This window comes from Lolium rigidum, chromosome 1, assembly GCF_022539505.1.
Source record: "Lolium rigidum isolate FL_2022 chromosome 1, APGP_CSIRO_Lrig_0.1, whole genome shotgun sequence".
NCBI classification, from domain to species: Eukaryota; Viridiplantae; Streptophyta; class Magnoliopsida; order Poales; family Poaceae; genus Lolium; species Lolium rigidum.
This window is the reverse complement of record NC_061508.1, coordinates 131,992,607-132,008,694: the sequence shown is the minus strand read 5'-3', so window position 1 is coordinate 132,008,694 and position 16,088 is coordinate 131,992,607. Positions and strand designations below refer to the sequence as shown.

General features: G+C 43.3%; 1 protein-coding gene across 1 annotated transcript; it reads left to right on the top strand.

Annotated features, from left to right (window-relative positions):
* The first annotated feature begins 850 nt into the window (after positions 1-850).
* Positions 851-2,608, top strand: LOC124674628 (cytochrome P450 76M5-like). Its single transcript, XM_047210705.1, has one exon. The coding sequence runs from the start codon at positions 936-938 to the stop codon at positions 2,418-2,420; it is 1,485 nt and encodes a 494-aa protein (XP_047066661.1). The 5' UTR covers positions 851-935; the 3' UTR covers positions 2,421-2,608.
* Positions 2,609-16,088: the final 13,480 nt, after the last annotated feature.

Genomic DNA, 16,088 nt, shown 5'->3' with positions numbered 1-16,088 from the left:
TCTGATGAGAGAAATGCTAGATGAGAATGGCGTGTTTAATCGAAGTAGGGGCTTCTGATGATCCCCGTGTAATAGTTCGAATAAACGACGGGCTCTAGTCTCGGTAGTCATGAGCTCCATGTATACGTAAGGGAATCTACGAATAGAATTTTGCTTCGAATATTTATTTGCTCGATCTATATATAATGCATGAACGTGTACAGCTTGTAGTAGCGTACAAATATATGAAAATTATTTTGAAATTAAAAATGGAATAAAAGGGGAGGCGGGCGGGGGTGGCTGCACCCTGTCGAACACCCCCTAAACCCTAAAGGACCAGCGTCCTGTGCGTGCCACGTAGAGGACCTTTTGTCCAGATCTGTGTTACAAGCCGGGACAAAAGGGGGTGACCCCTGCGCACCCCACGACAGCCACATGGTGAACTTTATGTCCCGGCTGGTAAGCGTGCCGGGACAAAAGGTTGGGCCTTTTGTCCCACCTCCGTCGTTTCGGTTGGCCAGCCGGGACGAAAGCCTCTAACGGGCCAGGACAATAGGCTTGTTCTCCACTAGTGTTAGTTCTTTGCTCGTAACAAAGTTGGTCGTAGGAGAGAGCAGCGAAAGTATCGTGCACGAGACCTCCCGTGCACGAGATTATTCATTGTAAAACAATCAGATCGAAATTTTTGAAACACAATGAAACTCTTAAAGGATAGATCAATGTGAATCAACGTGCACACGAGGTCCCGCGCATGGTACAATTACATTTCTCGGTCGTAGCACATGTGTTAGCCGCCACGACTAGCAGCACACACTGATGGAAACCCAGGTGCAAGACTCCAAAGGACCACGAGTACCACCTAACGTAATTGCACAGCCATTAGCCCTGCTATATCTCAAGTATAGATATACCGACGCCGATGGCATCCGCTTGAGCAACCCGCACCACACGAACCAATGGAGATCGAGCTCTGGCTGCTATGTGCGACGCTCGCCATCGTTTTCCTATGGGCGACACGGCGTTCGGGCGCCGGACGGATGCCGCCGGGCCCCACGCCACTGCCCGTCGTCGGCAACCTGCTCAGCCTCCGCCACGGCAACCTCCACCACACGCTCGCGCGCCTCGCGCGCGTCCACGGCCCCGTCATGACGCTCAAGCTCGGGCTCACCACCGCCGTGGTCGTCTCCTCGCGCGACGCGGCTGAGGAGGCATTCACCAAGCACGACCGGCGTCTGGCCGCGCGCGCGATCCCGGACGCGGCCCGCGCGCTCGGCTTCTCCGACCGGTCCATGATATGGCTTCCCAGCTCCGACCCGCTCTGGAAGAGCTTGCGCGGCGTCGTGGCCACCAACGTCTTCTCCCCGCGCGGCCTCGCCGCGGCGCGCGGCGTCCGCGAGCGTAAGGTGCGCGACCTCGTCGGCTACTTCCGCGACCGCGCCGGGAGAGAGGTGGACTTCGGCCAGGCCGTGTACGGCGGCGCGCTTAACCTCGTGTCGAGCGCGTTCTGCTCCGTTGACGTGGTCGACGTGGGCGGGGAGTCGGCGCAGGGAGTGCGTGAGCTTGTCCTGGACCTCGTCGCGGTGATCGCGAAGCCCAACGTTTCCGACCTTGTCCCTTTCCTCCGACCGCTCGACTTGCAAGGATGGCGCCGCTGGTCAGCGATACGCTTCGGGAAAATATTCCTCATACTGGATGGCATAATCGATCGCCGTATGGCCCTTGCCAACGGCTCCATGGAGAAGCAAGGCGACTTCCTGGACTCGCTGCTCGAGCTCATCTCCACGGGCAAGCTCGCTCGCGGCAGCCTGACGACCATACTCTTCGACGTCATCGCGGCCGGGAGCGACACGGTGTCTCTCACCGTAGAGTGGGCAATGGCCGAGCTTCTCCGGAACCAGAGCGTCATGGCCAAGGCCCGTGCCGAGATACAAAGTGCTCTCGGCGGCAAGGTAGCCGTCGACGAGACCGACGCGGTGAACCTGCCGTACCTCCAGGCCGTGGTGAAGGAGGTCTTGCGGCTGCATCCCGTGGCGCCGATACTGCTGCCCCACCGGGCCGTCGAGGATGGCGTGGAGATCGGCGGCTACGACGTGCCGAAAGGCTCGACGGTCATCTTCAACGCGTGGGCGATTATGCGGGACCCGGCGGCATGGGAGAGGCCCGACGAGTTCGTGCCTGAGAGGTTCCTCGACATGGCGAATCAGTTGGACTTCCGGGGCAAGGCCTTCGAGTTCATCCCGTTCGGGTCCGGCCGGAGGCTGTGCCCCGGCGTGCCCATGGCGGAGCGCGTCGTGCCGTTCATCCTGGCCTCGCTGCTGCACGCGTTCGAGTGGCGGCTACCGGATGGCGTTTCCGCCGAGGAGTTGGATGTGAGCGAGAAGTTTACCACCGCCAACGTGCTCAACGTCCCACTCAAGGCCGTGCCCGTTGTGATTGCTTAACTAATGCACGTCTAGTACACGTACTATCAGTCATGATAGCTGGGTTACCTCTTTTTTTTTTGCGAATCTATATTATTATTATCTGGTGTGATACCATTGTCACTCTTTGTAGTCCACAATCTCCAACCATTCATGCAGAACGGCACAATAAGGGGTCTTTTCATACCATCAACGTCTTCTTGAACCGACATGTCTCATCTCTTCAACCTCTATTTTTAATAAGGGCTGTGCTACATCCAAGTTTCCTATGCATGTCTCCATCATGAGGATTATTATAGATCTGATCATAGACCGATACTCATGTGCGTTGAAGAGCCAATCGTGGAGGAACTCGAGGTCCTTCTGTTCTTCGTTTTGAAGCACGTTGGTTGAAGGAGAAAAATTTCATGGATATTGTACAAGGTGCGTGGGACTCGAGCGATCCACTGAATTTAAAACTCCAGTTGGCGGGAAAACTTGCGAAGGTTCATGACCACTTACACAGGTGGGATAAGTCAGTGCTGAAAAGAACAAAAAATTCGCTGAGGAAAACACAACGTGAGCTGGAAAATGTAGTGCTCCAAACTCTATCACCTGAAAACCTAGCTCGACAGAGGGAGCTATCGGAGGAAATTGAAAAGCTACTTGAGATGGAAGAAATGCACTGAGCACAAAGGAGTAGAGTGAATTGGTTGTAGCACGGAGATAGAAACACAAGTTATTTTCATAACGCTGCATCAGCGAGGAGAAAGAAAATTCGCATAAAGAAATTACTTGATGATAATCGGAATTCTATTGAGGGAACGGCATATCAAAACCCTCTTATTTCTGATTATTTTGCAGGCTTGTTTGCGACTGAAGTAGATGATCCTAACCCTGCTTTGTTATCCAAAGTGATTCCCAAAGTCTCGAATCAGATGAACAGCCTCACAAAAGATTATACTCCAGAGCAAGTGAAGAAGGCTCTGTTTTCTATTGGAGACACAAAAGCTCCTGGGACAGATGGTCTACATGCAATTTTTTTCAAAAAATGTTGGAGTATTATTGGGGATTCTATTGTGAAAGAAGTTTTGGACGCTATAAATAACAAATCGATCCCATAGGGCTGGAACGATACAGTAATTGTCTTAATTCCAAAGGTGGATTCCGCGGAGAAAGTATCTCAATACAGACCTATAAGCCTATGCAATTTCCTTTATAAGGTAATATCAAAAATGATTGCCCTGAGACTTAGGGTTATCTTCGATGAAGTTATTTCTAATGTCCAAAGTGCTTTTGTTCCTGGCCGGTTAATTACTGATAACATGGTTCAGTTAATACAATGCAATGCAGTTCAGCAGCAAAACAGGAGTTCAGTTCACCAGAATAGCAGCAATTCTTCACAACAAGAAGATTACAGTTCTGCATCTTGACTAGATGGACATGCGAGCTTCGCCTCGCCGCCTGTATGGCGTAAACATTTTAGACTTGTTTGATTTTTTTCTTGTTCTGTGTTGCTGCATGGTTATTTGGAGTAGCTTAAGTTGATCCGGTCATATCGAGATTCTAGATATATAGCAGGTCTTGGCCTTGATATATCAAACCATGACCATCAATACTTGCCGAAGTGAGTAGCAGTTCATACTAACAGTCACAGCCTATTAAGTGATTTATTATGAAAAATAGAGTAATACCAAAGAATTGGAACCATATGCAGAAATTCAATTCGGCTCCCGGGTGCATATGCTCCATCTACCAAAAAATCTTATTTCGAAGTGTCAAAAAAATTTGACAAAAAATTCTACATGTACATCTTTATAATATATGTGTGTTCGTCAAGTTTCAAGAAAACCCAACATTTTTTGTGGACTATGTAAAAAAGAGAAATTTTATCTTGTAAAAACCATTATTTCTAGCACTGAGTTTTGTATTTTTTACACACGTCACATGACAAGTCGATTTTTTATGAAACAACTTTGTAAGCGTGTAGCACGTGAAGATGTACGTGCGAATTTTTCGTTACAATTTTTTGAAATTTAAAATGTGTGTAAGATGCATTTTAAACTAAAGGGAGCATATGCTACCATGTTCCAAAACATCACTCCCATGAGAAAGAGGAACCATTAATTTAGAGGTGCAAGGGTGAAAAGCATTCATAATATAAGGTTACCTTTTTGACTATCGATATTACCGCACACATTCTAAAATAGCTCAGAGGTTTTAAGGATAAAAGACATTCATAAGATAAGTCAGTCTGTTTGACAACATAGCCAGGGTGCATGTCAACTATCTAGGAGCAGGAATACAAATAACAATAAAAACGTACGATGCATGCTATTTGGTATAATACAAACATGTATTTTATTTTCACCACGATATAGATCAGAATGCAAACTCAAGACACAAACTCAACAATTTCAACACTTGTTTTTTTCAGCTTCTAAGACACAAAGGAAGTTAAAAGTTAGTTACAGGTGCCATAGACATACAACCCAGCAAAACCTTATTTTCAGAATTGAGGTACAACTCAGCGTAACTCTCTAATATTTCTGAACAGAGTGCCTAATCACCTCAGACGACGCGGATGGCGGGCATCTAAGGTCGTCACTCGAGAGGATAGAAGCCCGCTGCAGCTTCGTCGCCGGGGTTGAGGAGGAGCATTTACAGCAGATAAGTGTACCTAAACTATAATGATGATCCTAGATAAACTCAAAACATGAAAGAATTACAGAGAAGACTAACCAATCCAATTGATCTTGTTCATGTTTTTTCTCTTAAAATTTCTCAATGCCAAATTTCAACTGCAACAAAAAAACGTAACACAGCTCAAAAGCACCTATCTGGTCCATAAAAGCATAAGTTCTTCATCACTGATTCATACACACCATGATACCACAGAAAATAAGAAAGTTAATACAGAGCACGATTCCACGGTAAATTACGACATAGTTCAACTGTCAACCAAATACCTTGAGATATCCTTTTCCTGGAAATGCAAGTCCACTTGAATGGTGGTAAGGCAAATCCATCCATCTGCACAAAGCTAAAATCCATAGCAATACACATGTATCAGTATATAAAGCTAAAATCCATAGCAATACACATGTAAGCATATTTTATTACAAATAGGAATGAGGCAGTCAACCGACTGGGAAGCGTGGCAAAGCAATGTAAAAGAAAGCGTCAAATCGGCTCACCTAATGCGCTTACTTGTTGATCCCCTCCAGATGAAGGTCTGGAATGCTAGCTCTTCCCTATCAAAGGCCACCATCGCAGCTCCACCTGGCTGCCCGATCATGGCCATGTCTCCTCCATACTCAACAAAAAATTGAATGGGGAAGAGAGAGATAGCGCAACACAAATGAAAGCATGCAGCCTCACCTCATTGAACACGATGTCCAGAAGATCGAGCGCATGGGAGACCAGGCACCGGGCGCCTTTGCATTCCTCTCCTGGCCACGGGGGAGCGACACTTGGGAGCTTGCCTACGGGTGACGGAGGCAGGGAACCTGCATTGGCTTTGTAGGACGCGGCAGCCAGGGCACCACGGGAGGGAGGATTATTGAGAGAAACAAACAGAATTAATCGTAATTATAATTTATCTCGGCCCAGATAAGAAATCATGCCAGATACTATGGAACAAAAATATATACGTCTCCCTCTACCTTATGAAGGGGATACAAAAGTGAGGAGAGCAACCACTCTCATCCTTTATAAAGATTTTTTGATCCTAGTGGGAACCTCAATCTTTCAAACACTACAACATGAAAAACATAAGTCCAGCAAGGAGGCGGGGGGCAAGAGGGGATAGATCTAGCCCAACTCGCAGGCACTAACGGCAGGCCTGCTGGCTCGGAATTAGCAATGCACTTATTTTTTCTTCTTTTGGCCGAGCGTCTGTCCAGGGCTTTGGCAAGAATTCCTCGTATAGCTATATCATGTATAGAGTAGTTAATCATGAATTTTAGTGGGCAAAGAACAATTGGCGTAGGAGGATACGCTTAGGTAGTTGGAACGTAGGGTCCCTGACGGGTAAGTTACGGGAGTTAGTTGATACGGCGGTGAGGAGGCGTGTTGATGTCCTATGTGTCCAAAACACCAAATGAAAGGGACAGAAGGCGAAGGAGGTGAAGGATACTGATACGTCCATTTTGCATCACTATTTTATATCATAATTTACCGTTATTCATTGATATATTTCATATTTAGAGATGATACTTATGATATTTCACCTATTTTGCATGTTTCATGATTATTGGAGAATCACTCACCGGAGTCAGGATTCTGCTGGAAAAAGCACCGTCAAAATGCAATATTTCTGAAGATCAACAACTGACGGAAATTACACCGAAGGTCTTATTTCTCCAGAAGAAGGAGCCAGCCAAAAGGAGGGACCGAGGAGGGCCGCCATGGCCCCCCCATAGGCCTGCGCAAGCTCCACCCTGGTCGCGCCGCCTTGTGGGGAGGGGGCCCACAGCCCCCCTCGGCAGCCTCTCTTTCGCGTACTTCATCTACCCGAAAACCTAAGGTACTGGGCATAATCGCGAGGAGACACAGCCGCCTCTGCGGGGCGGAAAACACCAGAGAGAAAAGAGCTCTCCGGCAGGCTGAAATCCACCGGGGAAATTCCCTCCCGGAGGGGGAAATCGACGCCATCGTCACCGTCATCGAGCTGGACTTCATTGGGATCATCATCACCATCGAGTGAACTATGTTGAGTAATATTTAATGGTTTGATATTTAAGTTGTGGTGTTATTCTTCTAGTGCTGTCATGTGAACGTCGACTACATGATACTTCACCTTTATGGGCCTAGGGGAATGCATCTTGTATTTGTTTGCTAACTGTGGGGTTGCCGGAGTGACAGCAACCTGAAGCCCCGTTGGTATATCGATGCAGGAGGGATAGCAGGATCTCAGAGTTTAAGGCTGTGGTTAGATTTATCTTAATTACTTTCTTGTATTTGCGGATGCTTGCAAGGGGTATAATCACAAGTATGTATTAGTCCTAGGAAGGGCGATGCATTAGCATAGGTTCACCCACACGACACTTATCAAAACAATGAAGATTAATCAACTATATGAAGCGAAAGCACTAGACTAAATTCCCGTGTGTCCTCAAGAATGTTTGGTCATCATAAGTAAACAACCCGGCTTGTCCTTTGTGCTAAAAAGGATTGGGCCACTCGCTGCAACTATTACTCTCGCATTTTATTTACTTGTACTTTATTTATCTGCTATATCAAAACCCCCGAATACTTGTCTGTGAGCATTTATAGTGAATCCTTCATCGAAACTGCTTGTCAACACCTTCTGCTCCTCGTTGGGTTCGACACTCTTATTTATCGAAAGTACTACGATACACCCCCTATACTTGTGGTTCATCAAGACTATTTTCTAGCGCCGTTGCCGGGGAGTGAAGCGCTATTGGTAAGTGGAATTGGTAAGGGAAACTTTTACTGGACATGCTGATTTTACTTTTGCCTGCTTCTATAATTCATTATGGAGAGGTCTTCTCTTGAATTCCTATTTGGAAAATCTACTACTACTGCAAAGGTAGTGGATGAGGCGCCAGGTGAGAAAGAGGTTCCATACAAAATACCTATGAAAATTATTGAACGTGTTGTGGATAACCGCTATGAAGAGGATGGAACTGTCCATCCTGGAGATCATTTACTGTTTTTACATGAATTATGCGGGTTATTCAAGTGTGCATGTATTGCTATGGATGAAGTTAGGAAGAAACTATTCTCTATATCGTTGTCTGGTAAAGCGGTGCATTGGTATAAATTGCTGAAGAATGGGGATTCTCTTGATTGGAAGGATATTGTGCCTCTATTTCATTCTAAATTCTATCCTCCAAGTGAAATTCACAAAGACCGGAACCGCATATATAATTTCTGGCCTCATGATGGAGAGAGTATTGCCTAAGCATGGGGGAGATTGAAGTCTTTAATGCTCAAATGCCCCATTCATGAGATTCCTGGTAATATCATTATTGATAATTTCTATGCAAGACTTTCTTTTCAAGATAAAACCTTGCTGGATACTACTTGTTCTGGATCATTTACACGCAACAAAGAAGAGTTTAAATGGGACCTTCTTGATCGGATCCAGGAGAATACTGAAGGATGGGAGAACGACAAAGCTAGAGAGTCGGGTATAAATTATGATTATGAATGCATTGAAACTTTTATGGATACTGATAAATTTCGTAATATGAGTGCTACTTATGGTCTTGACTCTCAAGTTGTTGCAAATTTTTATAAAGCTTTTGCCTCTCATTTTGAATTGCCTAGGAAGAATTTTGATAAGTATCATGAACCTTACAAAGATAAAACTGATTCACCTATAGATAAATGTGTTGAAATTAAAACTGTTGATCATATTCTTCGTGAAGCTTATATTGAAAAAACTCCTTTCCCTGCTAAAATGAAGGAGTATTCTGTTATAACTAGTGCGGTTAATAAAAGTGCAAAGAAATCTATAGAACCTGAAGAGCAAATCAAGGTTGAACCTGCTATTGCAATAGTTAAAGATCTTGTGACTGAAAATGTAGAAGATGGTCATATCATTTTCTGTGAAGATGCTTCTAATATTGTTTCGCATCCTAATAAGTCTAGGAAAGCCAGTGTTCCTATGATCTCTGTTAGAATTGGTGATCATTGTTATTATGGTTTATGCGACATTGGTGCAAGTATTAGTGCCATTCCTTATGAGCTTTACACGGAAATCATGCATGAAATTGGTTCTTGTGAACTTGAAGATATTGATGTGGTTATTCGGCTAGCTAATAGAGAAACTATCTCTCCTATTGGTATTGTTCGAGAAGTGGAAGTTCTATGTGGTAAGATTAAATATCCTGCTGACTTTTTGGTACTTGGTTCTGCTGCTAGTAAGCCTTGTCCTATTATTTTTGTAGACCTTTTCTAAGTACTTGTGGAGCTGTTATAGATTGCAAGAAGGAGAAAACTGTAACTAAATTTGTTGGTGAATCTTATGAGTTTAATTTCTCTAAATTTGCTAGAACTCCTTATAAAGCTGATTTGCCTAATAATGATTTTAGATTTGAACAGTGTGCATCTATTGCTCTTGCTCCTAATAATCCTTTGCAGCAACATTTGGAGGATAGTGAGAGTGAAGTCTTTAGGGAAGAAAGGAATGAGCTTGATGAAATTTTCCTTCGTCAACCTATTCTTAAACATGACTTGTCGGTTGAAGATCTAGGTACAACACCACCACCAAAGGAAGATCCTGTTTTTGATTTAAAACCGTTGCCTGATGATAACCCACAAGTATAGGGGATCGCAACAGTCTTCGCGGGAAGTAAAACCCAATTTATTGATTCGACACAAGGGGAGACAAAGAATACTTGAAAGCCTTAACAGCGGAGTTGTCAATTCAGCTGCACTGGAAACAGAACTTGCTCGCAAGAGTTTATCGAGTAATGCAGTTTTATAGCGATAGCGGTAGTGAAATAACAGCAGCGAGTAACAAAGACAGCAGTAGTGATTATAGTAAACAGCATGATTAAAATACTGTAGGCACATGGATGGATGACGGGCGTTGCATGGATGAGAGAAACTCATGTAACAATCAAGGCAGGGCATTTTCAGATAATAATAAAACGGTATCCAAGTACTAATCAATCAATAGGCATGTGTTCCATATTTAGTCGTACGTGCTCGCAATGAGAAACTTGCACAACATCTTTTGTCCTACCAGTCGGTGGCAGCCAGGCCTCTAGGAAATATACTGGAAATTAAGGTACTCCTTTTAATAGAGCACCGGAGCAAAGCATTAACATTCCGTGAACACATGTGATCCTCATATCACCGCCTTCCCCTTCGGTTGTCCCAATTTCTGTCACTTTGGGACCTCGGGTTCCGGACAACAATACGTGTATACAACTTGCAGGTAAGATCATAAAGCAATGAATATCATGATGAATAGATAACATGTTCAGATCTGAGATCATGGCACTCGGGCCCTAGTGACAAGCATTAAGTATAACAAGTTGCAACAATATCATAAAAGTACCAATTACGGACACTAGGCACTATGCCCTAACAATCTTATGCTATTACATGACCAATCTCATCCAATCCCTACCATCCCCTTCAGCCTACAGCGGGGGAATTACTCACACATGGATGGTGGAAACATGGCTGGTCGATGGAGAGGCGTCGGTGGCGATGATGGCGATGATCTCCTCCGATTCCCCGTCCCGGCGGAGTGCCAGAACGGAGTTTCTGGTCCCGAGACGGAGTTTCGCGACGGTGGCGGCGTACTGGATGGTTTCTGGCGACTTCGACTTCTCGTCTCGCGTTTTTAGATCGAAACCCTTAAGTAGTCCAGAGGAGGGCATCGGAGGCCAGCCGAGGGGGCCACACAATAGGGCGGCGCGCCCCCCTCCTGGACCGCACCGGCCTAGTGTGTGGGGGCCTCGGGCCTCCACCTGGCTTGCCCTTCTGGCTCCGTCAATCTTACTGGAAAAATAAGACCTTTGGCATAAATCCCGAGGATTTTCCTGAAAGTTGGATTTCTGCACAAAAACGAGACACCAGAGCAGTTCTGCTGAAAACAGCGTTAGTCCGTTTTGGACGTATCAACTCCCCCCAAGCTTAGCTTATTGCTTGTCCTCAAGCAATTCAGTTAACAACTGAGTGCAATAAAAGAACTTTCACGAACACATTTGTTCATATGATGTAAATATTCTCATGATATGGCAAGTGCTTAAGCAATTCATAATAAGATACATGCAAATAAAATCATCTAATAGCTATGTCAATCATGGAAAAGGTACCAACAAATTAACAATAAGCATCATGAATCATGTCTATCAGCGGGATTTCAATGTTCATAAAAGGATATGATAAAGTGGTATCTCGCTTGCCCGTATTTGTACAACAAAACATAAATGCTCGGGCACCTTTGAAGTTCATGGAAAGGTTGGAAGTAGAGGTTATCAAAGATAAAAGCATCAAAGTTATACCAAAATTAATCACATTTTGGGACAAGCATATTGTACTAAGAATGACAGTTGTGCTCTCAAGAAGGTGCTCAAAGAAAGGATGGAGACTCAATGTAAAAGTAAAAGATTGACCCTTCGCAGAGGGAAGAAGGGATTAACATGTGCTAGAGCTTTTCATTTGTAAAACAGGAGTAAAATTAGTTTGAGAGGTGTTTGTTGTTGTCAACGAATGATAGTGGGTACTCTAACTACCTCGTCAACCAGACTTTCAAGAGCGGCTCCCATGAAGGACGTTATCTCTACCAGCAAGGTAAATCATCCCCCTTCTCTTTTGTTTACACACGTACTTTAGTTTTATTATGGATGACACTCCCCCAACCTTTGCTTACACAAGCCATGGCTAACCGAATCCTCGGGTGCCTTCCAACAATCTCATAACATGGAGGAGTTTCTATTTGCAATTTAAGTTGCTTACTGATAAATCAGGGCAAAACATGTGAAGAGAATTATTAATGAAATTTGATTAATTGGGGCTGGGAACCCCGTTGCCAGCTCTTTTTGCAAAATTATTGGATAAGTGGATGTGCCACTAGTCCATTATGAAAGTCTGTCAGGAGTAAATGACAAGATTGAAAGATAAACACCACATATTTCCTCATGAGCTATAAAACATTGACACAAATTGAGAAGCATTTTGAAGGTTTAAAGGTAGCACATGAGAATTTACTTGGAATGGTTTGAAATGCCATGCATATGTATTTATGGTGGACACTCTGGAATAACTTGGTTTTCAGGGGTTTGGAAGCACGAGCAGCGTTCCCGCTCAGTACAAGTGAAGGCTAGCAATAGACTGGGAAGCGGCAATCAAGAGAGCGTGCATCGTCATAATCATGCTTGCGACAAAATAAATTAACGGAGGCATACAAGTGATACAAGAACTCTGAGGTAAAGTAAATCATCGAGGCTTAATTGACTTCTTGTTCAGTCATATGCATGCGTGAGCATGTGCCAAGTTGATTCAAGTGGATTATTCAGAGGAGGATACCACAATGTCATATCTATCTATGAATAAAGCAATGCAAGCAAATATTTATGACATGCTACTTATATTAATAAATTGGAGCTAAGCATGAGAGATCATGAACTACTAGACTTTCTTAAATGACATATACCTCACATGAACCAACTAAGCATGCTCACATGGATGAGTATATGTACAAAAATGAAAACAAATAGAGTTCATACCAGCCTCTCACCACAGTCGAATTGTCGTAGATCGTCATCATTGCTTTTCACTTGTGTAGCTTGAATAATATGGAATGAAAGCCACGCTCTAGCCACCGAAGACCATTGAACTCATAATGAACTTTACAAAACCAAAGAAGAACATAAAATATTTTTGGTGTTTTCGAATTGGAAATAAGAACAAAAGGAAACAAGCAAACAAAGCAAAATCTTTTTGGATTTTCTTATAGCAAACCAATGATAGCAAATAAAGCAAAACAAAAGCAAGAAACCAAAATAAACAAATGGTGAAGAGAAACAACAGAAATATTTTTGGTCTTTTTGTGTTTTAGGAAAGAAACAAAACAAAAACAAAAGAATGAAAACTAAAAGAGTCACATAAACACAAAGCAGCAGGAATTCGTCAAACTTGACAGCAGTACAATAATCGATTTTTAAGAAATTCTTCCGCTGCTCAGCTCGAAAAATGTTCAACTAATGAAAGTTAGATAATAACCTGGGAACATGCACAAAAATTGGCTTCGCAAAATAACGTTCTGGCTGTTTTTGAGAATTTTTTTGGTATCAACCCAGAATCTGTTTTCAATCAGCACTTCCCCAAATATCATCTTCCTCTTATTAGAAAACCACTTCAAGAAACTAAACAAGTATATACAAGTATCCAGCAACCATAATATGAAAAGAATGAGTGATGCTGGTATACCTCCCCCAAGCTTAGGCTTTTGGCCTAAGTGGAAATCAATCCCATGGTGCCCATGAAGTAGCACCTCCGTAGTACGACGAAGATGGGTCCGGGGACGTGCTGGAAGAAGCACCCGGATACGTGACGATGTAGTCGTAGGAGGGCTCGGTGTCCTCGGAGTCATGCTGCTGGTGGAAGCCATGTATCTTCAGCTGCTCATCCACCTCCTCCTTAGAGCGCGACCATGGTTCCCTGTGAATACTGAACAAATCTGGCTGCGGCAATGGAACTTCCCTCTCTTCCCCGTCAGCAAACAACATTCTATAGACAATATTATCTAAACTAGAGTCAGCTGTAACAAATTGATGACTCTTCATAGCAGCAACATCAAGTCTTATAGGAGTTAATTTCACATCAGTAGGGTTAAGAGAAAGATCTAGATATGCTAAAATGCGCGATGCAATAATTCCTCCAAATATAGGCCCCTTGTTAGACAGGCGGCGAGCAACAAGAGCACCAAGATGATAAGGTGTGTCCCCAGTGAGTGCAGCAATTAAGAAAGCAAGATTATAGCTAGAAATATTACTAGTGTTCTCCCTACCAAGAATGCTAGTAGCAATGTAATAATCAAAATACTTAATGGCGGGGAGTTGAATGTTTCTTATCTTGCCACGCTGAATGGTGCGACAATCATCATTGGTGATTCCTCGATAGAGCTCCAGCAATTCCTTGGGGTTGTCCTCGATCTTCTTTGCTGTACCTACAGGGGCAATATCCAATGCAGTACAAAAATCCTCCAACTTCATAGTAATAGGTTTACCATAGATCTTGAATGCAACTGTCGGGTGATAGTGCTTGTTGTTGAACTTAAAGCTCTCCACAAAGATTTTAGTGAGCATGTAGTATTGCTCCCTCTCATCTCCCATGTAGGTGGTTAAGCCCGCCTTACCGACGAGGGTCAAGAAGTCATCCAACAACCCTGCATTACTCAAAAAGTTATAACATGGGAAAGATGAAGCATTAGGGACTCCATTGTCCTCTTCGGGTTCGAAGCTCGGTGCGATGAGGTCCTCATTATAGGATTGCCTGAATCGGGTGGATGACCTTGAGGGCCTCCCCGTGCTTGTCGTCTCTCTTTCAAACACTTCTCCAAAGTTATGGTTATCCATCTTCCTTTTCTGAAATTTTTCAACAAACATTATAAAACTTGATTTGGTGACATATAATTGAAGGGAACTACTATAGGAACTTGCTAGAGTACTAAACATGCATCAAAACTAGTTTCTACCACTTAGAACAAGCATGCAAGCTCACTAAACATGTTACCTACAGCAGCAAAATATTCAATATATACTCCACCAAACAAAATTCTACTTGGATAATCGGAGGAGTCACATACCGGAGAGCAAATGTGCCAAATTTCCGACAGAAATCTGGGCTGAGCAAAGAGATCGAGAAATCTTGAGCTCTTGAGCAGAAACGCGAGTGAGAGAAAGATGGTGCGAGTTTTTTCGGGAGAGAGAAGAGAATGGGAGAAAGAGATGAAGTGGTGGGGCAAGGAGGGCCCCACACAACAGGGTGGCGCGCCCCCCTTGCTGGTCGCGCCGGCCTGTGGGGTGCCACCCTGGGGTACCCCACTAGTCATCCCCAGGTGCTCCCAGGTGCTTCTTCGAAAAATAGGACCAACGGTATAATTTTGTGAATTTTTGAAAACTTTGAAAAATGCACATTTCTGGGTGTCAAAATTATTATTACTGGGCAGAAAAAGATTTTTGGAATCTCTAATCATCTAAAGAACTTTGCAAAACAAAAGTGCTACAGCAAGTAAAACAATTGGAGGAAGAAAGAGATGTTGTTTAGTTCCTCTATGCATATAAAATGAATTTGTTAACAAGGTTGATCAAGTCTTGCCACCAAATAAATTTTACATAGCATAAGAAGAAATAAACCTCAAATCAATCATGTTACCTTGTATTGTATTGATATGGATCCAATCACAAGAGTTTGATATTCTTCTTTAGGCTCATATATTGGACAATCAATAGTCCCCACTTTGATGGTTCTCACATTGGAAATTGTATTAACTCCACATGCTTTCTCAATCCTCTTGGGAAAATAAACGGTATGCTCCTTGTCATCGACATTGAAAGTAACTTTTCCTTTATTGCAATCAATAACAGCCCCTGCGGTGTTAAGGAAAGGTCTCCCAAGAATGATAGACATATTATCATCTTCGGGCATTTCCAACACAACAAAATCAGTTAATATCAAGTAGTTATTAGTAACTTGAACAGGAACATCCTCACATATACCAACAGGAATAGCAGTAGATTTATCAGCCATTTGCAAAGATATATCGGTCGGTATCAACTTATCTAAATAAAGTCTCTTATAAAGAGAGAAAGGCATAACACTAACACCCGCTCCCAAATCACATAGAGCAGTTCTAACATAATTATTCTTGATAGAACAAGGAATAGTCGGTATACCTGGGTCGCCAAGCTTCTTTGGAACTTTGCCATTGAAAGAGTAATTAGCAAGCATAGTGGAAATCTCCTCATTAGGAATTTTCCTTTTGTTAGAGACAATATCTTTCATATACTTTGAATAAGGAGGCAATTTAATAGCATCAGTCAAAGGTATTTGCAGGAATAAAGGTTTCATCCAATCACGGAATTTGTTATAGTGTTCTTCTTCCTTTGATTTTAGTTTCTTAGCAGGAAAAGGCATTTGCTTTTGAACCCAAGGTTCTCTTTCATTACCATGTTTCTTAGCAATAAAATCTTCTTTAGTATACTTTTTATTTTTAGC